The sequence below is a fragment of the Drosophila rhopaloa genome, unplaced genomic scaffold, assembly GCF_018152115.1.
Source record: "Drosophila rhopaloa isolate 14029-0021.01 unplaced genomic scaffold, ASM1815211v1 contig_3, whole genome shotgun sequence".
Lineage (NCBI taxonomy): Eukaryota > Metazoa > Arthropoda > Insecta > Diptera > Drosophilidae > Drosophila > Drosophila rhopaloa.
In genome coordinates, this window is record NW_025335123.1 from 5,666,651 (window position 1) to 5,693,547 (window position 26,897).

Consider the following 26,897-nt stretch of genomic DNA (forward strand, 5'->3'; position numbering starts at 1 on the left):
TTTAATAAAATTAAATAAACACAGATGCATAATAAACAGGAAAAGAAAAGGGCAAATTAATAACATCAAAGCGAAAGAGACAGGGAATGAGAGAGAGCAAAGCAAAGATTACTTCAACGTGAAAAAAAACTAAGTATAAATTAACAAAAATAATAATTCAAATTAAAATAAACAAAAAAAACATAAATCTAATTAAAATGTTGTGCATTTTTTTTATATTGCGGAGTAAAGTGTCATTTTTACGACCTTCTTTCTCAGCTGAGGTTTTGCTATTTCCCACTTTTTTCCAAAGTGTCAAACATTTCAATGGTCATAAATTATATCTATGTGTGTTTAAATAAGCCTGCAGAACTGGCTTTAATATTCACCTTATATTAAACGCCCCTATCTTAAACGATTTCTGGGTAATACTAACTACATCCCCTTCCTTTATTGTAGATATTACAAAAGATCGATTGATAAAATCATATGGCTACGATAGGAACATTTGGACCCAAGACTTGTTTTATTTTTTTGGAAGTACTTTTCCATTACATGTGATAACCCAACACCAAACCTAAATTGATTCAGCTTAAGATCGTTGCACATAAGTATTAATACTGAAAATTGGGTAGAGTAAATCACGTAACCAAATTAGACATGAGATCCTAGGACTTCTTATGTTGTCGTAAAATGTTTACAAATTATTCCATGTTGCCTGAGTTGCTTATTATAAATAACTAAACATAAACTATAGCCATTCTGAATGTATTTATTGAAATAAAATTTAATTTAACATTATTTTCGGCACTAGGTTTCTTATAAAACTGTTCTAACAACGATATAATAAATCTACTATTGAAAATAACAAATGGCTTCTATCCTTTCTTCGCTCCCATCCATCATGATCTTTTCAGAACTCTCTAATTTTATATAATCCGAAATAGAATATGTGTTAATGGGATATTTTAGACACTAGGCCTCCCGACCATAACTTTTATTTAGAACATATATTTATGCAGGTGATATTCACAATTTTAATATTAGGAGAGGAATCCACATCAAGATGTATTTTAAGAATCAAACTTGCTGCTAGCTGCTAACAATCGATTAGTAACGCTCACGCCCGCGGCCTCTGGTCTGCTGGCCGCCCATGAAGATCTGTATATCCAGTCGATAGTGACGTGGCTTGCGGTGCCGCCTCTCCGTCTCGCCGGACATCGGATCTCATTTGACATCCAGAAGACTGCGCTGGAACATTTGCATGGCCAGGTTGCGCAGTCCGTCGCCCACGATGGGAACACTGCGTGGGAACTCGCACTCTCTGGCAGGCAGACCGCACAGCTGGCGGCGCAGTCGCAAATCCTGGCGAGCACTCAAGGCCCGACTCCCCGGACCGCAGACATTGCCCACTAATCGCTGGCGTTCGGCGGCTGCGCTCCGGAGACCCATCTGCACGCAAGCCAGTGGCTCCAGTTGCTGCTGACTGGCCAGCAACTCGCGGTAGTCAAGCAGCGGCGAGGAGATCTTGGCCGGCGGCTCCAGGTCTCCATCCAGATCGCGCTCCCTCTCACGCTGCTGGCACTGCTCCTTCTCCTTGATCAACTGCTGGCGGGCCTCCTCCATCACGCGACGGGCGTAGCCCTCTCCCGCCATTCCGAACGATATGCCCATGTCGAGGAGCACGCGATGGGGCTGCCAACGCTGCTTGGCGGATGTGCCCCGGTCCACGCCCTGCTGCGCCGCCTGCGCCTCGGAGGCCTGCTGGCGGGTCTCCGCTATCAATCCCTGCCAGTCCACGCCCAGAGCATCGCCAATGCCTGTAGGATGGGATGGGAGTTAAGAATTTAGTAATCTATTCGTTAACTTTTTCCCTAGCATGTATAATAAACATGTGACTATAAATTTACGCGTACAGTTTTATACTCTATTGTTTCTAAAATGATATCATCGGTAGAAAATGTATTTGATATATTTATAGATGCATTTTGATAAATTACCAATATGTCACGTACGTGGCTAGCCTAATTTTTTCATTACGTTTTTAATTATACAGCTATTAACACAAAACAAATGAAACCTATTTATATATTATTTCCAAATGATTTCCAAATTAGATCAGCATAACATTTGATTTAAACCATATTATAACATTGTATTATATTGTTAAATTTTAAATTTATAACTGTGTATTCTGAATCACTTATTAATAACACGTTATTTCTCTCACCTTTGTGTCGAGCATCCTCCTCCAGCTCGCCATCGGATATCTCTTCAAAGTCCAGAACTTCGTCCACCTCCTCGCCCTTAATCGGATGACCGGCTACGCCATGGAGGCCCTCGTTCTTGACCTCATCAGCATTGATGTCCATTTCCTGATCAATCTCTGTTGGCAGTTCGCTCTTAGGTCGCACCTTGTCTGTCTTATTCAGGATGTCATCGTCGCTGTCGCTAATCTCGCTTAGCTCGCCCTCGACGGCGCTGGTACGCAGTGGCTCCAGCTTCACAGGATTGCCCTCGGAGGTTAGCGAATGGTTCAGATTCTGGGCAGGTGAATCCTGGGCGCCGAGCTCCGGTGTGCCTGCCGAGTCTTCTGAGGCATCTTCCTGCTTGATGCAGACCGTGTTCAGTTTGCTCACCTAGAAAATAGATTTTAGGGTTATAATGATCGTATTGTCAAACATCTAATTGTTTTTAATTTTAAATGGAGAATATTTAAAAAATGTAGGCGTATTTTTAAACAATAGCTTCACCATCTTGCCAGCTTGCTTGATAATCTTTGAAAGAATGAGCTTTATATGCTAAAAAACGAAACCTATATACTCGCAAGGAAAAACGAAACCACTATCTGTTTTGGTTTAAATTATTTACCATAACAGCCAATCAAAAATTACGCTTTCAGCAGTTATAAACAAACAAACCGGTAAATACTAGATAGGCATACGCAAATTTAAATTGGAAAAAAATCTATAACTTAATAGTTTAAGGGATTAAAGGGAGAGGTAATGCATTAAGTATCTATAAAAGGTCAAAAAAGTAAACCAAAAACTAAGCGCACCTGAGCGAGTATTCCGGGATTTGTGGTGGCATTGGCTGCACTTTGAGCCGCCGCCTTGGCCGCTGCCACTGCGGTGGTTGCCGCTGCCACAGCGCTCGCCTGTGCGGCTGCATTGGGCTTGCCGGGATTGAGGAGCGGGTTCAGCAGCGGCGTCTGCGTGGGCGAGACCAACGGTGTGTGGATGTGCTTCTTGAGGAAGCCGGATGAGCCGGGTGGTCCTCCATCCCTCCCACCCAGTCCGCCGCCATCTCTGCCACCACCGCCGTAGGGCAGCCTCTTGTGAGGAAATCCCCGGGAATAGCCGCCAGGCGGCTGCACGGGCAACGTCATCAGCGGAGGTGGATGGGATCGGTAGCCGGGTCGCTCGCCGTGATCGCCATGACCGTGGCCACCGCGTCGGAAGCCCCTGCCGGATCCTCTTTCGCCTCGCGGATGCACATGGTGGTGCGGGGAGGCTGGTGGGGCATCGTCGTTATCCCGCCAATCACCGCCAGAGTTGGACGACTGCTGCTGCTGCTGCCAGGCGCGGGGCTTCTCCCGCTGATCGTGCTCCAGCCAAGCGGGCTCGTTCTTAATGGAGGGTCTGTCATTGCCAACACCGCCCACTCCTCCGTCCGGACGATCCTCGCGATCCCTCTCGCGTTCCCGATCGCGCTCTCGCTCCCTTTCCCTCTCGCGCTCCCGCTCCCGCTCGTCGGCGTCCCAGTCGGGCTCCGATGCGGAGTGGTGCTGCTGCTGCGACGGAGGTCCTCCGCCCGGATGCGTGGGGGGCTTGCCTCGCTTGGGTCCGCCCACGAAGCCACTGGGTCGTCCCGGGGTTCCACTAGGACCACCGCCCGGACCGCCGCCGCCGCCACCCTCCTCGTCCCAGTCGCGCTCCCATTCCGGGCGGAAGTCGCCACGGGGTCCAATGTTGCGTTCCCTCTCCCGGTCGCGTTCTCGCTCCCGATCCCGTTCCCTGTCGCGGATCAGGCGCTCCCGCTCGTCCGGATACAGGCCATCCTCCGTCTCCAGGTCGCGGTACTCGCGTCCTTGCAACTCTCGGTCTCGCAGCTCGCGTGCCTCCAGCCAGGCCTCACGTTCCCGCGAGGAGTAGCGGGCATCCAGATAGGCGCGCTTGTAGGCCCTAAAATAAGCGATGCCAAAATGTGGAATTTCAGACTGGGTGCTACAAAGAAAAGGCAATGATCTTTCCCAGGGAAGGAATTGATTAGACACTCACCTCTCTCGTTCCTCTTCGGAGTACATTTCGCGGGGATCCCGCAACCTGGGCGCATAGTGCTCGGGCAGTGGACTGATATCCCTGCGCCGATACCTCCGCATCTCGTCCATCAGCCCGTGGCTATGTCGCTCCTCCAGATATTCCTGCTCCCGCTCATAGGGATCCAACTCACGCTTGTCGCGCACATGACGACCACCGCGCTCTCGCTCCCGTTCCCTTTCGACGGTGTCCAGTGATCGCTCCCGACTGCCATAGGGCGGCAGATCCAAGTCGCGGCCGGGACCGCCCCGCTTGCCACCCTCCTCCTCCTCCTGGCGACGCAGTTTCTCGCGGGCCAAGCGTTCCCGCTCCCGCTGGCGCTCCTGGCAGCGCGCCAATGCCTCAGCGCGCTCCTTGTCCCTGGCTGCCTCCCGCTCCGCTCGCTCGCGTTCCCGATCCCGACGATCGCGCTCTCGCAAGGACAGATCATGGCGTTCCCGTTCCCTTTCCCGTTCGCGCTCGCGCTCCCGCTCGCGTTCCCTCTCCAGCGAAGGAGTGCGTCCGCGTGCTCGCGTCTGGATGATGATCTTCTCGCGCGACATCAGCTGGTGGTGCATGCGCGAGGATGAGCTGCTACCTCCGCCTCCAAGTCCTGAGCCCAAACCTAAGAACAGGGTAGGATTAGCTGGTTAAACAAACTTCAAAATAAATTGTCATACTAGGTAAGTTAGTAAGTAAAATTAAGTTAATCAAATGATAAAATGTTTAATTATTTTTCTCTGATTATTAAGGTTTGACTGTCACAGAGAATAGCAATCTTGGTAATAATAAATTGACAACACTTTGACATTTAAGGCATAGGCAAATGATGCATGTATGAAATAACTAAAAAGTGTTAGAAAATCTGAAAGGATTTGGTATTTTTGAAATGATTTTATGTTCAATTACATTATTATCAATTCGATAACACATAAAAATAAATGTTTTTGTGGTATAGTGGCAATCCCTTAACAAATTCAGAGTAAATGTAAACTTTAAGGGAAAAACATTGAAATGTCATGAGAATGCTAAAAAAAAACACAAACAAAGTGCGTTCCTGGTTTAAATGACCAAAATATTATCCGCTAGAAAGGATAGTTTCAGCAACTTCTTTTAAGTTAATTCAAAAAACTGTTGGGAAATGTGTATGCTTAAAGAGATTTTCGTTCAAATATATGCGGATTATCTCAGGGTATCTTTCGGTTGTTTGAGAATACATGTTTCTTCTGTATTAAACATAAGCTTTTATTTGCAATATTTAAGAAAAACTTATTGTTCATAATAATACATGCTTTTAACCGCCTTTTTTGAACTAGACAGACCCAAGTTTCGGGCACATTGTTACCTGGACTCTTTTGCCGCTTGCCTACGATGTCCTGATGGATGCGTATCTTCGTGGTGGTGGTGGTGCTACTGCTCGGCGGACTCCTGCTGCTGCCCAGTCGGTGGTGGTCGCGCTCCCTGTCCCGTTGGACTGCCCTCAGTTTGTCCCGCTCCCGCTGCTCCTTGCTGGCGGCCCTCAGCCGTTTCCGTTCCGCCAGCTTCTTTAGCTTGGCCCGGGTGGTCGGCGAGAGGGAGCGATGGACATGGCCACTTAGGGCGGCGGCAGCCCGCTTCTTCAGGCGCGCCTCCTTCAACTTGCGCTTGATGTGATTCCGCTTGGCCACCAGTTTCTTTTGGACATGGTCTCGCTTGTCCCGCTTGCGACGCGACGGCTCCTCACCGGATGAGCTGCCGCCACGCCGCGAGCTCTTCTTCTTGCGATGATGGCGCTCCGCGGACCGCGGATGATGCCCATGGCCGTGCGGATGTGGGTGGCCGTGGACGCCGCCACCGGGTCCGCCGACGCCACCCGGTCCGCCCACACCGCCGCCGCCCACGCCCTGCTCGCTGTCCGTGCTGCTGTAGGAGCTGCTTCCGCTGTCCGAGTCCGAGGTGGAGTCCGAGCTGCTCGAGTGCGTCGCACTGTGCCGGGCGGCCTTCTTGTAGCGGCGCAGCGATGCCTTCTTCTCCATCGCCGCGATCTCCGCTAGCCTGCGCGCCTCCGTTTTGGCTGATTTGTATGCGTTTGCCGGGGAATATTATGGTTTTTCTGCTTTGTTGTCCGAATTTAGCGTTTTTCTTTTTGGTGCCTCTTCTTCTTCGTCGATGCTTAGATCGATGTCATCGATGTTCTGTCGATGATTGGCGGGGCGCCATCGATGTTTTTCCATCTCTAACGAGTAATAAAACCACTGCTTGCTGTGTAAGAATTAGCGGTACACTGCTTAGTGGTATAATTGTCAACCATTGAATTGTCAACTGCTTGATGCGAAATATGTTGAGCGGTACACTGCTTATAAGTAAAATGGCGGTTGTTTAAAAAAAATAAGGTTGATATTTTAATGTGTCTTATCGATTTATAACCCGGTGAAATTAGTGTACCAGCTTCTTAAGTTTAATGTTCCTCCAAAAATATATTAATAATAATATCGTATGAAACAAAACATTTCTGTCTTTAAAAAAAGTTTGTTCAAAAAAATATTAAAATTGTTTAATTTAATTTTATTAAATTCTTTAAGGTTAGTCTGTTTAAGCAAAAAAAATTGTTCTTAATTATTTCGCAATATACATATTTACAAAAAGTAGCATTAGAAGAATTTATTTAATTGTAATATTTTTGTAAAAAACATTTTTAAGCCCCTAACAAAGATCTTATAATATTTTTAATTGCGAATGTTGTTGGTGGTTAGATTTGATATAACAAAATATTGTAAAAAAGTTTACAATTCCAGTTAACTATAAATATTGTATAAAGTCACCTTTTGGTTTAACATGATTGTACTTTAAAAGTTTTGTAGTCTAGTGATCCATGCCACTAAAATCGAGACGTATTCCTAGGTCAGCTCCTTCTAAGCCTCAGTTTTGATACGAAATTCGACATAACAACACATCACATCCAACTCTCTCTCAAATTAAAAAAAACATATTTTTTTAAAGTACAAATTTATACGGCTTTTAAAACCCTGATTCGAGGTCTCTTTCGGGAAAACCCATGAATTTGCTGCGCCGGCAGCCTCGGCTGCTGAGTAAACAGGGCACTTGGTTGCTGAAGGGCTTCGCTGTAAACCGGGATGTGTCCAAACCCGTTTCCTGTTTTGCGCCGGCTCTGTCCTCCGTATCGCTATCCGGACCAGCGATGGATGCCCCCGCCACAGTACCCCTGGTATCCGTGGTATCCCAGTCCGCCCAATCCGATGGCCAAGGAGGAGGACAAGGAGGAGGATCAGGATCAGGAGCAGGTGGGTTCAAAATCCAAAAGTGACTTAAATTTTTACAACTGTTTTATAGATTTTTTTTTTGTTAAATTTATAATAATACACAAGAACAATAATTTTCAGACAAAAAATAAAATTCAAATAAAACGTAATTTTTAACTTGCGTGTGAAGATTGATAACAATTTAAAATTTTTGGTTAATACAAAAACAAAAAAAAATGTACTAGTCTAAAATATGCAAAAAGAATAATAATAAGTATACAAATTTTCACAACAATAATTATAATTAAAAATTTTTTTTTTCATATAAAATAATCTTGGTTTGCATTGGGGTTTATACTTGAAGAATATTCGAATATCACGTATAATTGGAATATATTTACCATTAGAAATCACTTTGGTGATTTTAATTTGTTTGCTTAATTTTGTATTACAAAATAATTAAAAGGAAATCAATTTTTACATTCCCTAATTATAATAAGCATTAAAAGACAATAATTTTTTGCATTCCCTCTCTATCATTTTGCTACATTTTATCGTACTTTTTTCACAGGAGGATCAACCTCCAGAGGATCAACCCTCAGAGGATCAACCCCCGGAGGATCAGCCCCAGGAAGACGGTACTCCGGGGGAGGAGGACCAGCCCCAGCTCCAGCCCCATCCCCATCCCCAGGAGCAGGTGGAGGACCAGCCCCAGCCCCATCACCAGGAGCCGGAGCCACCGGAGCCGCCCAGTCCGGAGGAGCGTCCGCCGGGAAGCCACCTCAGCAGCCGCCGCCTCCGCCGCCCCCTTCACCCACCGCCCCCACCGCCAAGCCCAAGTCCACCACTCCGCGGATGAAGAGCTTCGAGATCTACCGCTGGAAGCCCGGCGATCAGCCGCAGCTGCAGACGTACACCGTGGACCTGGAGAAGTGCGGCGCCATGGTGCTGGACGCCCTGATCTTGATCAAGAACGAGATGGACCCCACGCTGACCTTCCGGCGCTCCTGTCGCGAGGGCATCTGCGGCTCCTGTGCGATGAACATCAATGGGACGAACACCCTGGCCTGCGTCTCGCACATCGACCAGAACGAGAGCAAGTGCTGCCGGATCTACCCGCTGCCGCATCTGTATGTGGTGCGGGATCTGGTGGCGGACCTGAGCCAGTTCTACGACCAGTACAGCTCCATCCAGCCCTGGCTGCAGCGGAAGGACCTCAAGCGGGAGGCTGGATCGGCGCAGTACCTGCAGTCCGTCGAGGATCGCCATGTGCTGGACGGCCTGTACGAGTGCATCCTGTGCGCCTGCTGCCAGACCTCATGTCCGTCGTACTGGTGGAACAGCAACAAGTACCTGGGTCCCGCCGTCCTCATGCAGGCCTACCGCTGGATCATCGATTCCAGGTGAGCTATACTCGTGCATACCCTGCACCCTGTGCGGATCAGCAGCGATCTCCCCCAGGGACGAGGCCACCAAGCAGCGACTGGACTTCCTCAAGGATCCGTGGAAGGTGTACCGCTGCCACTCGATCATGAACTGCACCAACACATGCCCCAAGCATCTCAATCCGGCGCGGGCCATCATCCAGCTGAAGCGGCTCCTGGTGGGACTCCAGAAGAAGGAGAAGCCCCAGCTCAAGACGGACGCCCTCTTTCAGGCGAAAGCCTAGGCATCATCACCATAACAACACACCAAAGATTCGACATAACGTTATTGGGACTACTCACACCGGAAACACCATTCCACGACGAAATGATTTGAAATCTCACACCGGAAACGGGAACTTCCTATACCGAACTGATCTGATCACTATCCTTCACAAACATATAATAGGAGATGTAAACACCAACGAAGACCACCACACAATTAGCGGGCAATATAACAAACACAAACAAGTAAAAAAAATTATACAAATCACACAAATCAAACAATTCACACAAATCTCATCACGAACACACAAACTTTTAACATGGGACTTTAATTAAAGTAAAGGACAACTAATTGTATGATATAAGCAAACAATAAAATAATACAAAATCTTAACTAAATTGCACATTTTCTTTTCTGAGAAAAATCCTTTAATTTAATTTTTTTTAGAAAGCGTCGAAGAAGCAAAACATAAATGAATTTTAATTTCTAAGATGTATATTTTTGTAAAAACCATTTTATAAGTGATTACATATATCCCGAACGTATCTATGCCATTAAAGAAAATGCTGAAAAAATATAATGACAGCTGATATAAGAAATCAGAATGTGTAAAGAGGCCTCAAGAAACGATTTTCAATAGATTTTCCTTGAAGGGTAAAACAAGTCGTCTATTAATTGATCAATCGAAAAACAATCCTACAAATGCAAGAATGGGTAAAAAAATAGAGATCGCTTGGCAGATGGATTGCAGTTGGACAGATGAATCAAACTGATCCCGATTCCGATCCCAAACACGCCCAGCATTGCGATGAATCTCCGGAATTTCCAACCCCCCCTCCACCCCTACAAACATCATCCTATGGATCCCGTGCTCGTCTGCTATTTCTGCACTTCTCGTTGCAATTAAGTGGGAAAATGCTGTAGTTATGTGGATGTTAATGTTCGTGTCTGCACCAGACCAATCCAAACAAATAAAGAATAGAATCGGATGAAATGAGCCACTTCCCACACTTAAAAAAAAACCCTCTTAAAGAGCGGGTAAAACAGCATCTAATAACTAGTATATTTATAATAACTATTAATTAACACTAGTCATAAGAAATTAAAAAAAAAAAAGTTACAGACAGAATTGAAAATGAAATTTATATTTATGTTATATTGATCTATATATTATTTAATTTATTTTATTTACGTTTGTATAATTTTGTGTATAATAATATGCTAAACATCTTATATTGCAGTGTAAGAAAAAGTAAAGACTGGTTATAAAAATTAAATGAGAGGTCTGGGAAGGATTTACACCTCACGTTTAAGAAATTTAACTTTCAGTAAATTTTAATACAGAATTGTTTTCTATTTGCTTGCTTAAGTAATTTATTGACTATACTTTTAGCCACTTTCTTGTAGTGTATACAAATTGTTTTCTGTGCAGGCCAAGGAGATTGGTTTTCCAATTGGCGTGAGGATGGAGTTTTTGGGGGGCAGTGAATGAAACCAACTGTGAAAACGGTCCATACGTCTCGCTGGGAGTCTATAAATAAGCCACCGCAAATCTTCCGGCGGGCAAAGGAATTGGAAATGGAGTGACTCGGGTTCGGGATGGAATACTTTCGATGTTGTTTTCTTTAAAAATAACAAGCCCCTCCGAACTTGTCAGCAGCCGTCGCAAAAACGGGGAAATGAAAGCATGAAAAGCGGGAAACTTGTCACGCTCTCATTTACACAACTTGCACTTGCTTGTTTTTTGTTTTTTCTTTTTCTTTTTTTATTTGAAATACTCTTTCAACCGAGCAGTTTCAACTTTCTTAATCTGGAAAAGTAAATATATACAAAATTCTTTATTCAAATGTGTGCAAACATTTAATATAAACAAATACTTGGTTTTGATTATTATTGAAGATATAGTTTATTTTACGCAGAAAGAGTATCAAAATGTTCGGCTTTCGCAATAGATATTTCGTGTTTATTTCTTTCTTTTTGGTTTGCGACAACACTCAATCTCGCTGACACTCAATCGAGCTGACAGGCACAAATCAGATGAAAAGCCTTCGGCAAGAGCCCCCAGAAGATTAACCAAAAGCCAGTTGATCCGCAGCTCCCATTCTGCTGCCGCTGGAGAACCATTCCGTCCGATTCTCCAGAAGCTTAGGCTTAGGCCATCAGGAGCCGCGTGGCGAGGAGACAATTAAAAGGCTATTCCAGCAATGCGCCTGTTTGCACCTGCCGTCGAGATATCAGCGACAAACGACAAACGACATCGTCAACAATGAGCCAGTCGAGCACGATTACTACACTAGTCAGCAAAAGAAAGCTACATTTAAATACCTGTGAAAATAGTTCACTGGTTAGACAAACTAGAGGTCTAGGTGGGCTCTAATTAGAAAACGGATCTTATAGATTTCCCTATTATGAGCTTTCGATTTGAAAAGGAATCATATGTAAACCGATCCTAAATCTAATCCTATTTAAAGTCAAGTATTAAACATTTTTACAGGATTTACAGGTTAAATAAACTATATAGATAATAACTATATTTTAAAATTAAACATTTATTGGTGACTCTTCAATTTTAATAAACTCATTCGATTGTGTCTGGTTATTTCTTACACAAGAAAATAAAATAAAACAAGGTACTAGGAAAATTATGAAAAATGAAAGAAAGTAAGTAATAATGTTAAAAGACATTGTTTGTTGCCCAGTGTTTTTAAAAATAAATACATCACATACATGCAGGCTGACGCACTCCGAAATACTACTTATGTTGGGCTGGAGTCTCCTGCTCCTTTGTCGCGATTCCAAGGTGTTGAGGTTGTTGACAATATGAAACAATCCTAACCCCCCCACCCCCCTCTTCCAACTTGGGGCTCCTGTTATAATTTAAGCTGCTAAGCTGCCGCTGACATCTGACAGGTGGCAAGAGGAGTGGAATCGAATCATCGAAGATAGAAGAGTCAGGCATTTTCGAAAAACATTTCGTCATAGAACACGTGCTGGAATTAGCAGTGTCCGAAAGAGAGGGGGAGTCGTGTGTGAAAGAGATGGATACTATGGGATACTATAATTAAAATAGCTAAAAAAACAGGTCAAAATATGAGTAGGTTTTTCTCAGAGATTTTTTTCAACTTTAGAATGAGAGTAAGGGTACCCAGTGCTGTACTTCTAGGCCTATACAATAATTTCTTTTATTCCCAATTTATCTGCATAAACAAATCTAATTTGTTTTTATTTGTTGACTATTTGAAAATCTTAATAATGGCTAGAAAATTCCATGTTCAGATTTTGATGCTTGTAATATTTTAAAAAAACCTGATAAATATTTTTATTTTATTCACAAAATCCAACAAAAAATAAGCTGAGTTAACAACACTATCTAAGGGAATTGTTTCCTGCTGCTTGCCAGTTGATTTGATTGCCACGCTGCGATTGCCATAGTTAAGATGATATTAAATCCCCAAGATTTATGGCTTTTAAATTTCATTCATTCCGGGATCTGGCTGATTGCTGGCACCCAGAGCCAAAAGCGGATGCACAAATCAATTGTCATCTGGCATGGAGAGTTGTCAAGGAGAGTAAGTTACTCGTAAAATGAAGTTTTTGCACTGATTGTCCACTTCATGTCTTAATCTTCACGTTTATGTACTCCCCATTCGAATGATTTAATAACTGAGTTGTAGAATCATCAACAGAATACTTGCACTCGATTTTTAACAGCTCCAATCAGTCTATCTATTAATTCCTCTTTAAACTATAATAAAATATTCAGCTTATCGTAAAATCAGTTTATTTAGTATTGATCGAGATCAGTCATCGCTCGACAATTGAAAGAGTAATACCCATGAAGCTATGTATCTAATCTCTTTCCATTCTATTTTCATATCCCACAGTCATGTATTGTTCGAAGTGAGAGAACCGAGTCCGAATAATAATGAAAAAGCTTTCATTGAATTTTCTCAGAGCATATTGCTTCAATGAATCACAGATGATTGATGCTCTTTTATCGTTTCTAAAAATTGTCAACATAAAAAGATTGTTGGATTAAAATATAAGTGAATGCAAAATAATCATAGAATATGAAACAGAAATGTATAAACAATTTATGTAAACAAGTTTAGACTTCGTGACTTGAACAAGACATGAAAACTAGCAGATAATAACTCATCGATAAGTTAGAGATTTAATTAAAGTGTAAAGCTCTTGTCTCATTTTTTAGGTGGGCGAGGGCATCTGAACTTGGCCGATAACTTTTTGGCGAAAAGCTTTGGCCCCTGTCAGGGCCTTTTTCTCTCCCCCACTCTCGCAAATTTTCCCTGAACGAAATGCTTGGATATGTAAATGAATTACTCGTAAGTAGCTAATGTAACTACGAAAATATTTACATATGCGCAAGTGGGTGTCGGCAACCCACACACGTATTACACTCCAAAAAGAAACGGAACTCAAAAAATCAAGTAAAGGTGTCCCTACTGATTACTTATAAGGATATGGCTAGAAAACTTCTGCTTTTAAATTTGTTCTTTAATGCGATCAAAAATTATTTAAAAGATACATTTTTGGTGATCTCAAACTATTAGTTTTGAGCGGTGGTAAATTAAATTTCGTAGCTCAAAACTTAACTAACGATTTTCAAGTGATAAATAATCTTAAAATTTTCGATTTATTTTTTAAAATCGTTTTTAAAATTTCGTTCCAATTTTTGCCAATTTAATTTAAATGAAATTTTTGAAAATTTGATGAGAAATTGTACAACTAGTTTTCCATTGCAGGTAATAGTACTCAATGAGCTGAGTAACGGAAGAAATAACATTCCATGATCCGACTATATTTGGCCAAGTTGGTGACCCCAATTTGTTACTGAAATAGGAATTATTTTTCACTTTGACAATTGCTGTTATCATTTTGATCCATAACCTATTAAATATGCATTGCTTAGGTATTGTTAAATACAATTTAACCAGGCATTAGTAGTGTGTATAACTGTAAATATCATGATCAAAGATCAAAGATGATACGATACTTTTTTTGTACTTATAGCTGTGTTTGGCTAGAGTATTGATCCATTACCCCTTTTGAAATGTATCGATTTTATATTTTTAAATACCTACCAAATAGTTCAACGATCTTTTTGTGTAGGACTGAAAATGTCCTGAAGACTTAAGGATTTTCCTATTTGTATATTCATTTTCTAAACCAAAGAGGTCTTTCTGTGTATAACTAAAAAATACCCAGATTATTTTCGGGTTGCTTTGGATCGTCGAGGTGCCGTTTTCTGCGAGTGTAGGGAGCGCATTCGCCACGTGCGGAGCGTGGAAAAGCTGCAGCTCGGGCGAGAGAGCTTTGTGCGGCGCCTACGTCACAGGGCCGCTTTTTGGGGGGCGGGCGAGCTTTTGGCGCCTAGAAAACAACCCCAAAGCGGCACCGCGAATCAGTCGCAAAAAAGAGCCCGTCGCCAGAACGCTGAAAAAACAGCAAACAATTGAGGGATAAATAAATACAAATTCGAAACAGAAATAGTAACAGAGTGACAAGAAGCAGCCGAAAAGCGAGCGCTGCCACAAAATCGAATATTTGTGAGGGATAGAAAGGTAGTTAACATACATTTTTTTTACTGTGAGTGTGGTGTGTGCGTGTGTGTGCAGTGTGTGCAGTGTGTGTGTGACTGGCAGAATCTTCTTCCTCTTGTTAGTTGTTTGCATTTTGATCCTAATACTTGTTACTATTTACCTGAATCAAGGAAACCGCCGAGAGGATAACGAAAGCGCAGCCCCCGCCAACTTGCAACCCCCTCCATCAGTCCATCAATCCATCGGTCCATCCAGCCAGCTATCCCCATCCAGACATCCAGATATCCGGGAATCCAGGAGAGAAAGGTGACGAAAAGAGAGCGGGAATAGGAACAGGAGCAGCAGCAGGAGCAGGAGCAGGATCCACACACAACCGCAACACAACAAACCCAAAACACACACTCCACAAAGATGTCATGGAGATATGCGGTAAGCGGAAGGACAATGGGAAACACGGGAAAGTAGGGTTAAAACAAAAAAAAGAAACAGGAGGAGTGGGCGGATAAGGGTAGCAATTGAGTGCACAGGACACTGGGGGAAAACTACTAATAAGTGGGTTAAGCGCAGGACTAGTTTTCTAGGGACGAGATCTAAGCTAAACCTTCTATCCAAACTATTATTATCAAATTTAATTAAAAGGTTTAAAAATTCTTCAATAATTAAAAAACACCCAAATTCTAAACCTTTACGACAAGAAGAAACTCCATCAATCATTTTTTAGTTACTATTAGCTATTATATTATCAAAATTAATTAAACCTTTTTTTAACTTTTTTTGTATTTTATTTTGATAATATTAAAATTCTTCAATTATAATGTAAGACTTGATTCAATGTAAAACTAATAATGTAAAACTTGATTTAGTTTTACATTATTATCATCATTTTGTTTTACATTAATATTTTGGAATTTGTACATTATCAAAAGAAACAACAAAGAAATACTCGAATTATTTAATTTCAATAAAACAATTTAGCAAAATTGTACAATAATAAGATTGATAGCATTAAATATGATCTCTTTTAAAGTTTGGGTTTAGAAAAATGTGCTGGAAAACTGGCAAACAAATTTGGGTTTATTGTCGAGATCAACGTTTAAAACCATTTTCTAGGTTAGTTTTCAGGTCGCTGAACACGCAAAACTTTTTTTTAAAATATGTCGAATTTAATGCTTATTAAAAATAAAACTTAAATATGCCACATATTTTGACTTTTAGTCCTCACATCTCTATTAATTGCAGTCGTATTGCTTCAGAAATGTATAAATTCTCTTAAGAGTAGTTCCGAATCACAAAAAAATTGTGTTTAGCGACACCAAATTGTCAAAAAAATCGTGTAAGCTAGTGCTCATAATCTTCTTTAATTTTAGCACATATTTTGTTTAAGCTCATACATTCGCACAGTGCATCGATGGGCGGGGGGCGTGGCGCAGGCTGGTTTGTCAAGTGCCGCGTGGTAGACTTTTTGACGCTGGCTTCGGGCATCTGTCAAAAACAGCTGATGACGATGACGATGATGACCTTGACTCGCCTCAATCTTTGGCCATGTCGCGGTCCTCCCGCTCTGCTGACCCAATTTGGCCACCTCTTTTATACACTTATACACTTACACACACCCGTCCACCCAACCACCCACCACTTCACCTATAACCCACAAAGAACAGCGACAAAAAATCAGGGTAAGGAAAATAGAATTTGTTCTATTTTCTGTGGGACAGAGGCCTTGGCACATGTGTGCACCACCACACCATAAACCAACCACCCACCGCCCATTTGAAGGCCTCTAAATGCAAATGCAAAGTTCAAGTGCCTTTCCAAGGCGTGGCACATCCCAACCAACCCAACCCCCCCCACCCAAAAAACCCTCCAAACTATTCCCAACATGTGGGTCGTTAAATAACCATCTTTGTCTGTGGCTTTTGTCGGGCGATTATCCTGGCATTAACTCGGTTTTGGCGCCTAATTTTTTGGGTCACCACTGCTAGTTGCACTGGGTCACCAATTTTGTGCGGAGTTCGGTCTGTCCTTGGCATTACAGCTCGAAGGGTACAAGTTTTCAAGAACTTCAGCATTCTATTTATTTTATTTATTTATCTTAATAGTTTGTTGGGCAATATTAGCATATAAATTTATAACTAAATAACTAATTTTTTAAAAATTATTTTATTGATTTCCGTCTGATTCTCAAACTTAAAAGTTGATTTAATATTGAAGTCGAGCGGTTTTAACGAGTATAATTTATTGCTAAGCTTTTAAAATTGTTTAAGTGTTTCCTAAACAAGTAAAATAGGTTTTAGTTAAAAAATGTATTTATTTTAATACCTAATTTTCCAATGTTTATAACACGAATATTTTGAAGCCAAATCGTGCTTTTAAAGTAAATCAATTAAATTAACATAAAATTCAAAAATCAATCATTGCACATGACAGGCAACCATAAATTCCTCTAGCAAAAATATGTCATTAAATTGGGGGCCCCTCAACTAATTAAAAACTCCCACTATAACCTGGCCAAAACAAATTAGTGACGCTGCACTGGATATGATTGACCCAAAAAAGGCGGATCGGTGATAATAGGCTTTCGGCTTCTGTGGGCTATCCAAAGAAGATTACTCATACGCCGCGTGGACCGATTAAGTTAATTAAAAAAAAAAAAATAAAAAGGTAAAATTAAGTGGGCCAACCAGGAACACCCAATCAGCCATCCCATTGAACTTGAGCCTCCAAATCGAATGCAAAAACTTAATGAATTCAAGAGGCAGTGAAGCTAATTAAGTTGCTGCCTCTTCCACCAACCGACAGTGGCTCAAATTAATTGCCCGGCTTCCGTGTAATGGCCATTGTGAAGTGCTGTAAAGTCGGTAACAGATAGATATATATATATATATCTATATATAGTACTTGTATATTTATAAGCCCCAGAGCTTAGCTAAAATGTCAATGTCATCGCCGTTTTCCGCTGGCAGTGCTGCTGGCTCAGTGTCAAGCCCATCGAGAGCGCTAATTGAACAATCGATAGAGCACTGTATAGACGTGGACCCACATATTATATACAATATGCACAATATATTGTAGGTAAATACTATATATAGCCGTTTTGTGCCGATTGTGGGCGTGTCGCATCGCAGCTGTTGCGCCTGATTGAGCAGAAAGCGAAAGGCAAACGCTTTGACGTACACTTAGAAAAACCCACGCAATCTGTATGGGTTTTTGATTGAGAGCCGTCAAGCCGCATTTTGTCCTTTTTGTATCAATTTGTAAACATTGTTTTATCACTTATAAGTTCTCAAGTTAAATCATTAATCTCTAGAGATTCACGATCACTTTGTAATATTGCCAAAAGTAAGCTTTAAATACTTTTCTATTTCAAAACATTGTTTCTATTTTTTCTTCGCATATCTTTGTGGGTGACTTCAGATCTCTAGGATCTGTGAAATTTTTTGTTATATTTGAAATTTACCTGATTTATTACATTTTGCAGAATTCTTTTAAAACCCATACATAAAGACAGATTTAAAATCTTTAGAAATTTCTGTTGCTCCAATATTTAAACTTACTTTTATATGTTTAAAGCCCAGAGATATAGTAATATGATATCGGCAATATTTTAAAATAAAAAGACGTGCCGAACTTTTCTTTCTCTGTGCGTACTGAAGCTGCGGAAAAGGCGGCGACTTGAAAGCGTTTCCTCATTTGGGCCGAGCTAGAAACCCACCCAAAATGGGGTAATCGTTTTTCTCAAGCTCAAGGTCGATCGGCGATCTGTTGTCGGCTTTGTGAATTGGGAGATATTAATATATATGGGGGAAATGGGTGACTATTGGATTTAAAATTCGAAATGGTCAAACAGTGCTCAATATCATTCAAACTATACGATGATAATCTTGATATGGAGATCTCCAGACCTTTTTAAGCCCCACTTATTTGCATTGCAGCTGCATAATTTGTGGTTCGCCTTTGGATGAGCGACAGGCAGACAGCTATTTGATGGGCTACTCGTATAAATACTTATATATATACATATATATATTTCCCAACCCATAAACGTGCCCACCTTAAAAGGAAAATTAAGCATCCACTGTATTGCGCATTTAATTGAAAATTTAGTTTTGCAATGTAGGAAATTGTTTTGGCTTCGTTTGTTGATTTGCTGGCTGCCAAAGTTTTTCGCGCTCAATGTTGGGAAATCAGCTGAGGAATGTCTCTTTCAGTTTTTTTATTTTTTCATAATTATCTGGGGAATTTTGTTTACATTTTCTTATTTCTTGTTTTTTTTTTGGGGATTGGGGGCATTACGGGTTGGTTCGTTGACTGTTTAATCAATAACAAAAAAATTTACTGCAGGATACTGGCTTGCATGTCAATGTGATTTGCATTTGTCGAGTGCCCAGAAACTATGCAGATTATGCAGATATATAGAGATATATAAATGCACAGACAGATACCTATATGTGTCATATATGTATTTGATTTATCAATGCCAAAGCCAGACGAAAAAAAAATGTCTTGTACATTATATTTTTTTTGGTCGAAAATTAATTGTTGCTTTTGATTTTGGCTTGCTTTAATTTCCAACATTTTCAGCCGAGAATTTTCACACTTGAAAAATGATTTTGGGAAAATTGTTGTTCGAATTTTTTCCGCGCTCTCGTGTTTTTCTATTTCTGGGAATTTTATGTGCTCAAGGCCGAGCAAGTAAATCGAAGCGAATTACAAAATGTTTTCATAAATCAATGGAAAATGTCAGCAGATGCTGATGACATTATTGCTATATAAAGTATAATTCTTGTACTAATAAACAGCTAGTAAGTAGTTTGGAATTTTAAAGTAAAAACCAATTGTTACTTAATAGAAAATAAATCAAAATCTGTTTATTCTAAAGAACTAATAATTACTTTTGTATTATTTTACCCTTTTTTCAAAGTAGTATTTATTTTTTTTAAAGGTTTTTTCTATATAATCAGTGGCATTTAAATACAAAAAAGCTTGGAAATCTTTATCATACAATTTTTTAAAAATTTTTTTGAATACTTCTTCGTTTTTCAAAGTAATTTATTTTTATTAATTATTGAAAAGGGTTGAAAACCCCAGAGGCATTTCAGGGTATTATGTTCAAAACGTTACTTTTAAATTTCCTGAATCTACTTGCGAATGCCTCTCAAGCCTTAGGAAACACTATTAAATAATCGTATGTGGCACGTTGACAAGGCTGACCGCATAATTTCCCCTCACTTCCTTCCTTAGTTAGCTTAGTTTATTTAGCTGATTGCATTGTCTGGCAATCCTTAGACCCCTGCACCCTGCACCCTGCATCTTGCCCCACATTGTGGCCGGCATTGTTTTTCCATTTAGCTTGCTGCACTTCCTGCAGATACACGTAGCCACATGTGTGTAGATGTGTGTGGAGGGCAAACGGAACCAGAGAACTGTGTCAGTCCAGAGGTCAATCGTGGGCCCAACTGTTGCCACCTGCAAGCCGCAACTTGTGGATGTGGCTGTGAATGTGGATGTGGATGTGGGTCAGGCGGTGGCCGATGGGTTGACCCACCCAGCGGTGCCAGAGGACATCAATCGCAATCGAAACGAGATTATGACATCATTAAATGGCTGCAGTGGTGAAGCCACCATCGAGAACCAGTTTATATTGCTTGGGGGAAACAATAAACGAGATTAGATTTTGATGCAGTCCTCAGAAAGGAAAAATGGGTTCAATATATGATAGATAACACAGTTGAAAATTAGTTTTTTTTCCCAACAAAAAATGATTTTTAATACTTATGAATTCATTTTCAAACATATTAAGTGAACCCTTCCTGGATTGCAGAAATTTTTTATTGTTATTAAAATTAAGAAATTATTTGGTTAAGTTTGGAAATATTGTGAAATTTATGAAGTGATTTATAAAAGAATATTATAAGGACTATAATTTGAAATTTCACATTTGGCAGTTAAAGTGTATTTAAAAAAAAAAGCAACCTCGCAAAAAAATATTATATTACCGTTTCAAACTTGGTGAAATTTATAAAATCATACAAAGAGTGCAAGGTAATTTGTAAGTTAGCAGATAAAACGTATTTTTAAAAAATCCTCTTTTGGAGAGTAATTTTTCTGCATAAAGAAATTCCACTGTCGAAGAATGATATTTTAGTGTTTGTTGAGTATTTTCTCGGCATAGAGAACTGCCATAGTTTTCTCCCTTGAACACACACCTCTCAGGTATTTTGGCCCATTGGCTGTCGACTGTCGACTGTTTTCAAAGTGGCTATAATAAGATACGAACACTTTTAAAGTTGCCAATAGATTCACTCACACGAATCGCTCAGCCATCAGGAATCTGAATCTGAATGGGAATGGGAATGGAAGTGCTATATATCTGGCTGTATATGCTGGCGATTAGACGGGGCACCGTTTCAGTTTCAACATTCAATCATGCCACTGCTTTCCACTCGCTTTTCGATTTTGTTTCCATTTGGCGTTTGCATTTTGTTGTGCTTCGTATCTGGTATTTTGTTTTCCCCCCATTGGATTTGTCGTGTCCAGCTAATTGTCTTGTCATGCGGGCCTCCCATATTATAAATATATATATATATATATATTGTATAGGGGGGATTTCGCCGGGGGCGTAGGATGAGTCACACACAACAACAAATTCGTTGCTGGGTTCCACTTGCTCCAACAGATTTTCTCTTCTGTTTTGCTGCCTTTTTTTTCACTGTACATCGCGGTGAGTAATTTTTTTTCTATCAAGTATTTTTAGATGCAAATCGGTGGTGGTGGCGTGGGTGGGAGCGTAATTTTCTTGGCAAGGGGGACAAGGTCAAGGCGCAGCATCACACTCACCTGAGCAAAAGCTTTCCCTCTATTTCCGTTTCCACCTGATATAGAGCAAGTTGATTGGGATATATTTAGATAAGGTTCGCCTGTTTTCCGTATTATATTACCCTCAAAAATATCGTGTTTTATTGAAGTCCATTCATTAATTTGCCAACTAAAGGTCACATGAAAACCTAGGAATTCTTTAGCAAATAAATTGTGATTTCCCTGACAGTTTTTAAATAAATCCCTTTTCTATGAATAGATTATATTTATATTCGCACTTTTTTCCTTAAAACATTGCCCTTAAAAAGAATATGTTTTATTAAAGATCATTAATTTATTTGAGAAATAATAGTCACATAAAAACCTACTTTTTGTTTCTATGATTAATTTATTAATAATAGAAAATTTTATTTAGTTTTTGCTCGCATTTTGCTTGCGTATTTTAATTATTATTATTTAAATTGGCATTAAAATAAAATATTAATATGGTGGTTATTTTGCCTATATTACCAATAAAAGAATATGGTTTGTTAACGATTTGTATTTGGTTTGCCAAATAATGGTCACACAAAAACCAATAAAATAAATACTGATTGCCTGACTGATATTTTACTACCCTATTTTCTATGATTAAATTATTTATAATAATTTTAAATTTCATTTGAAAATCCATTTTTCCAGCTACTTACGGACAGATACAGCAGCAGCATCGGCGATAGATATAGTCCCCACTATTATCAGGTTTGTCCCGTTGCATGAGGGTTAAATGTGGATTTTTGTAGCCTGAATTGTGCCGTCTTGAATGCTGCATTTTTGGACATACATATGTATATATCCAACCACATTGTGCGTTCTTAACCTCTGCTGTGTTTTGTGACACCGAAAACTCTTGCGTTTTTGAATTTTCAAACTAACCCAAGCTGAAAACTAATTTTCGCTACATGTGTGCCGCACACATAACACTCTCGTATCTGACGGATATATGGGCCACGGCGAAAATAATGCTATAAATAATCTCCACGTTTTGTGCGCTTTTCATCAACAGATTTAGAACAATTAACCCACACACACCTTGCGCAGATCTCAGACTATATATATATACCTATAGATATATATATAAATATAAATATATAAAGATGTAGTCGCCGCAAGCTATATGCCATAGATCAGTCACAATAGATCAACGGCAAAATGTTAAAGAACTCTGGCGACAGATGCTTTAAATTTTATATTTGATTTTCTCTCGATCCCACCTTTTTGGGGCTATTCGCCTTCGTTTCGCTCATTTTCATTTTCAGGGTCGCATGCCGCAACAAAAAGTAAAAGTTTGCCGAAACGTGAACACCTAGCCTCAACCCCCTTTCCCTCCGTGTCACCAAAATGATTGTATTATGACAAGTCAGACAGCCGATAGCCAACAAAAAAAAAGGAAAGATATAAAATAGGGAAAATAAAAACAAAACACAAAAGGCAAGACAAAGTTTTCACTTTCTGTCCCTGAAAATTGTCAGACAACGAAAGGCATATGTATATACATATATATGTATGAGGCGACCTCCCTCTATCCGTCGGATTTGTCATCTTTTGTAACCAAATTGCGACCTTCGCCTTTGCCATAAATCTGCAGGGCAAGGCATATTATTTCCTGTTTCCTTTAATTTTTTCTTTGGCTTATGTGGCAATTGACGCTGGGTGTGTGACGTCATGAGAGGTGGGGGGCATTCTCTGAAGCCTGCCAAAACTGCTTGCAAAATCTAATTACCAAAGGACTTCTAAGTGCTGGTAAAACGGTTTCAAACACGACTGCTTGTATACTTTTCTCTGGGAGCAAGAAGCTGCTATTGCTTAAATATTCAACTAAAACAGCTCTTAAATATTTTTATACATTTTTTAATACTCAACCAAGCCTAACCCTTTTAAAAAGCACTCCACACTTATGATATTCTACTAGATTATTATTGTGTGATCTTTTAATTCTGAAGAGACAATATGTTAAGGCTAAAATAAAATTCTATGATTTTTTTAAAAATATATTTTTACGTGCCTAAATGACTTTTATAAACATAAACTTAAGGGAACGACCAAATCAGGTTAACACTTTTTGTATTTTATAACGTACAATTATCGCATTATCTTGGATTTGGTTTGAATTTAACAAGAATTAACAAAGCTTTTTTAATCAAATTAAATTTTTAAAAATGGTAACATTTTTGCTGTATTATCCAGAGTTTAAGGTATTTTAACTTGAAATTTTAAGAGGAAATTCTTAAAAGTTATTATCAAATCGAATCAATGATAAACAGAAATTCCTTTTTTAAATCAAAAATGGAAGGTTCCTTTAAACGAGCTGTCGTTTAAATCGTGAAGCATGAACATATCAATGGTTATTTATGTGTGGAGTGCAAGAAAGCTGCCCAGTTTTTTGTGTGTGTTTTTGAGCACTTGAACTTGTACTAATTTATGGTTGATTGTTTTGCAGTCGCCCAGCCGCTTGGAGACCTCCGAACAGACCACGGGCCGCCAGCTGCAGCGTGTCCTGCACTACTCGATGGCTCCTAGCCGGGCACTTCCAGGACTCCGGCGCGCCGAGTGCGCCATCCACGACGTTGACTGTGATGAGGTCTATCCGGGCATCTACATTGGCGATGCGTGAGTTGATCATTAACCCGGGATCATCGAACTACTCCCAATCGATTTCTAAAACTCTTTAATCCCCCAGTGCGGCGGCCAAAAACAAAACGTATCTGAGAATGATGGGCATCACGCACGTCCTGAATGCGGCCGAAGGATGTCGCTATGGTCAGGTGGACACCGGACACAGTTACTACCGGGATATGCCCAGCATTAGGTGAGTGCCAGGATCTGGGGCATTGAGATACCCAAGTGGTTGGCTGAACCGACAAGAGGCAACAACATGAACAATCGAAAGGAATGCAAATTCTCATAACTTTCGCTCTAAATTTGTTCATATTTTGTTTTCAATCGCACAGTTTACTTTTGATTTGATTTTGCGCACTCAATTTTGACACACATATGTACATATCGAAATTTCTTTGAAAAAATATTCCTGTTTTTCTTTCTCTTTTTTTTATCTTTTCTCCACAATCTCTGTTCCATATATTCACTTAAAATTCACTCATATTCATTATACATAATCACCTCAATTTTGGCTCAACTTTGTTGTTGCTGTTTGTTGTGTCTTGTGTGTTTGTTTGTCCAATAGACGCGGCCATAAGGATTGTGTTTTTAGGTACATGGGCTTCCCCATGGTCGATGCCCCAACGACGGACATCTCGCGCTACTTCTACGTGGCCTCCAAGTTCATCGACAGCGCCATCAGCAGCGGCGGTAAGTGGTGAGGTAATGGGTCCAGAGTAAGCAGCAGGGACTAATGGCACATTGTAAAGTCCTTCACCCTGGAAATACGTTCATTTAACAAGAAACTTTGATAAGCTACTATGCGTTTATTTACACCTTTTTATGTAGAAATAGACTAAAATGAAACAGTGGAAAGCATCGATTCCATTTATATTGCTTTCGTTTTGGTATTTGGTGACCCAGAAATAAGACTTCTAACTTAATTTTTTAGACCACTTTAAAGATTTAGAAAGATTAGACAAATATATATACATAGCTTTGCAAAAATAAGGTGACCCATACCTAAACATTTCGATCCATTTGGTGACCTATTCAAATGTAATTTTTAAGTGATTTATGTTATCCCTTATTAGAAACTAACTCTTTTTGATTGGCCATTAAAAGTTATCTGTTAAATGTTTTTGAAGGGCAGACATAACATGAAATAGGTTTTTGAACTACAGACGGTTACCAATTCTCAAAATGGCTTGAAAATTAGTTTTTACATGCTATCATCCCAGATTAAAAATATTGAAAAATCACCGGAGGCCCTTTTCACAGGCTTACTCTTGATCTTAATATGATCGTTCTACCGAGTTCAGAAAGGTTTAAGGATAAAGTACGAAAATGCTATAAAGAAGAGATTTAGATGTATACAAGCTTACCCTGGATCGTTTACTTCCAAAAGATTTCAATAATAGCCCCTACTAATGCGGTTTATTCTGCTCCCACAGGCAAGATCCTGGTGCACTGCCTCGTGGGCATGTCGCGATCGGCCACCTGTGTGCTGGCCTACCTGATGATCTGCCGGAAGATGTCGGCGGTGGACGCGATACGCACGGTGCGGATGAGGCGGGATATCCGGCCCAACGACGGATTCCTGCAGCAACTGGCCGACTTGGACATGGAGATCAAGCGCAAGAACCTGTATCCCTATTAATGGGTTGCAGTCGGAGGAGATTGAGGGGGCCTGAGATACAACCAAAGATCGAGAGAGGAATTGGGGGGCATGGTTCTTGAGAATGGATCCGGCAAACTAACCAAAAAAAATAAGAATATTATTATGAAACGAAATTGAAAATGCATATGCATATGCAAATGCATATGAAAATGAAAATCGTTGTTCTAAACAAAAATTGAAGCCTACAAAGCTAACGACTTATAATGGTAACTTGGTCTTCTGATATATAAACTGTTCATCCCCAAAAACTGTATAATCGCGGCATACCCATATTGTAGGACTAATATATACAACCAGACAACCAGACATCCAGAAGGGAATCAAGTTATCTCCACTATCACACACACTTAGAGACCTAGATTGGTAGAGCCACGATCGAAGCAATACGAGGCGATCAACCTATATACCTTGCCTATACCTAGACATACAGATTTATATACATGTATTCCGGACCCACATCTACATATGCGTATTTTTTGTAAGGCTCATCTGTGTTAGCGTTCTGTTCCATCCCCATCCCCATCCCCATTCCCATACCCAAACCTATCCCCATCCCTAAATCCACATCCATATCCCACATCCGACTCTTCCATCCCAAACATATATATGTCTACATATATAAGAAGAGCTGAAACTAGATCATGAACAATGTTTGCGGACACAAACGTAACCAGATGCATATATACTGATATATAACTGTGTAACGGATATACAGCATGCGTTATATACACCTATACCATATATATACTATATACACCAAGTGTGGACAATGTAATAAAACCAAATTCATATTTTCTAGAACATGTACGATGTTTAAGAGCAGACGAAACAAATAACTAAACAAAATCAAATGAGCAGAACAAGTAACTAAAACTATACTTAAGAAGTGATTAATAATAAAAACAAAAGAAAACAAAACAAAACATTATCGTTTAAAAATCTATAAAAACCATTGGATTTTAAAGCGTTTAAATTTTTATGCACTTGGGATTTTAGTTTATTTGCTCATTTAAAAATGGAATGCAAATAAGTCCTT

General features: G+C 40.2%; 3 protein-coding genes across 6 annotated transcripts; 2 read left to right on the forward strand and 1 right to left on the reverse strand.

Annotated features, from left to right (window-relative positions):
• Nucleotides 1-943: 943 nt before the first annotated feature.
• LOC108039544 (fl(2)d-associated complex component) lies at nt 944-6,437 on the reverse strand. The gene is made up of 5 exons (XM_017116582.2): nt 5,623-6,437; nt 4,260-4,902; nt 3,038-4,163; nt 2,210-2,618; nt 944-1,799 (listed from the first exon to the last, which is right to left on the reverse strand). The coding sequence occupies exons 1-5, from the start codon at nt 6,290-6,292 to the stop codon at nt 1,207-1,209; spliced, it is 3,441 nt and encodes a 1,146-aa protein (XP_016972071.1). The 5' UTR covers nt 6,293-6,437; the 3' UTR covers nt 944-1,206.
• A 756-nt stretch (nt 6,438-7,193) lies between these two features.
• LOC108039542 (succinate dehydrogenase [ubiquinone] iron-sulfur subunit) lies at nt 7,194-9,564 on the forward strand. The gene is made up of 3 exons (XM_017116580.1): nt 7,194-7,558; nt 8,088-8,919; nt 8,978-9,564. Exons 1-3 carry the CDS (start codon nt 7,312-7,314, stop codon nt 9,183-9,185), a joined length of 1,287 nt encoding a protein of 428 aa, XP_016972069.1. The 5' UTR covers nt 7,194-7,311; the 3' UTR covers nt 9,186-9,564.
• A 5,030-nt stretch (nt 9,565-14,594) lies between these two features.
• On the forward strand, nt 14,595-26,815 carry LOC108039562 (dual specificity protein phosphatase 3). Of its 4 annotated transcripts, none has more exons than XM_017116604.2 (7): nt 14,595-14,748; nt 14,898-15,156; nt 22,225-22,284; nt 24,023-24,192; nt 24,263-24,391; nt 24,767-24,891; nt 25,635-26,815. In XM_017116604.2, the coding sequence occupies exons 2-7, from the start codon at nt 15,139-15,141 to the stop codon at nt 25,838-25,840; spliced, it is 708 nt and encodes a 235-aa protein (XP_016972093.1). In that variant the 5' UTR covers nt 14,595-14,748; nt 14,898-15,138; the 3' UTR covers nt 25,841-26,815. The 4 variants fall into 4 exon arrangements, with proteins under 4 accessions (XP_016972093.1, XP_016972094.1, XP_016972095.1 ...); XM_017116605.2 differs by having other exon boundaries at nt 24,794-24,891; XM_017116606.2 differs by lacking the exon at nt 22,225-22,284.
• The last annotated feature ends 82 nt before the right edge of the window (nt 26,816-26,897 follow it).

What these genes read in the sequence shown, in the direction of transcription:
- LOC108039544 (XM_017116582.2), bottom strand. Translation starts at nt 6,292, where the DNA reads ATGGAGAAGAAGGCATCGCTGCGCCGCTACAAGAAGGCCGCCCGGCAC. An exon ending in CAAGCGGCAAAAGAGTCCAG is followed by an intron (nt 4,903 to 5,622) that starts GTAACAATGTGC and finishes CCCTGTTCTTAG; the next exon opens with GTTTGGGCTCAGGACTTGGA. An exon ending in GGAGGATGCTCGACACAAAG is followed by an intron (nt 1,800 to 2,209) that starts GTGAGAGAAATA and finishes CCCATCCTACAG; the next exon opens with GCATTGGCGATGCTCTGGGC.
- LOC108039542 (XM_017116580.1), top strand. Translation starts at nt 7,312, where the DNA reads ATGAATTTGCTGCGCCGGCAGCCTCGGCTGCTGAGTAAACAGGGCACT. An exon ending in AGGATCAGGATCAGGAGCAG is followed by an intron (nt 7,559 to 8,087) that starts GTGGGTTCAAAA and finishes CTTTTTTCACAG; the next exon opens with GAGGATCAACCTCCAGAGGA. An exon ending in CGCTGGATCATCGATTCCAG is followed by an intron (nt 8,920 to 8,977) that starts GTGAGCTATACT and finishes GATCTCCCCCAG; the next exon opens with GGACGAGGCCACCAAGCAGC.
- LOC108039562 (XM_017116604.2), top strand. An exon ending in GGCATCTACATTGGCGATGC is followed by an intron (nt 24,193 to 24,262) that starts GTGAGTTGATCA and finishes TTAATCCCCCAG; the next exon opens with TGCGGCGGCCAAAAACAAAA. An exon ending in CGGGATATGCCCAGCATTAG is followed by an intron (nt 24,392 to 24,766) that starts GTGAGTGCCAGG and finishes TTTGTCCAATAG; the next exon opens with ACGCGGCCATAAGGATTGTG.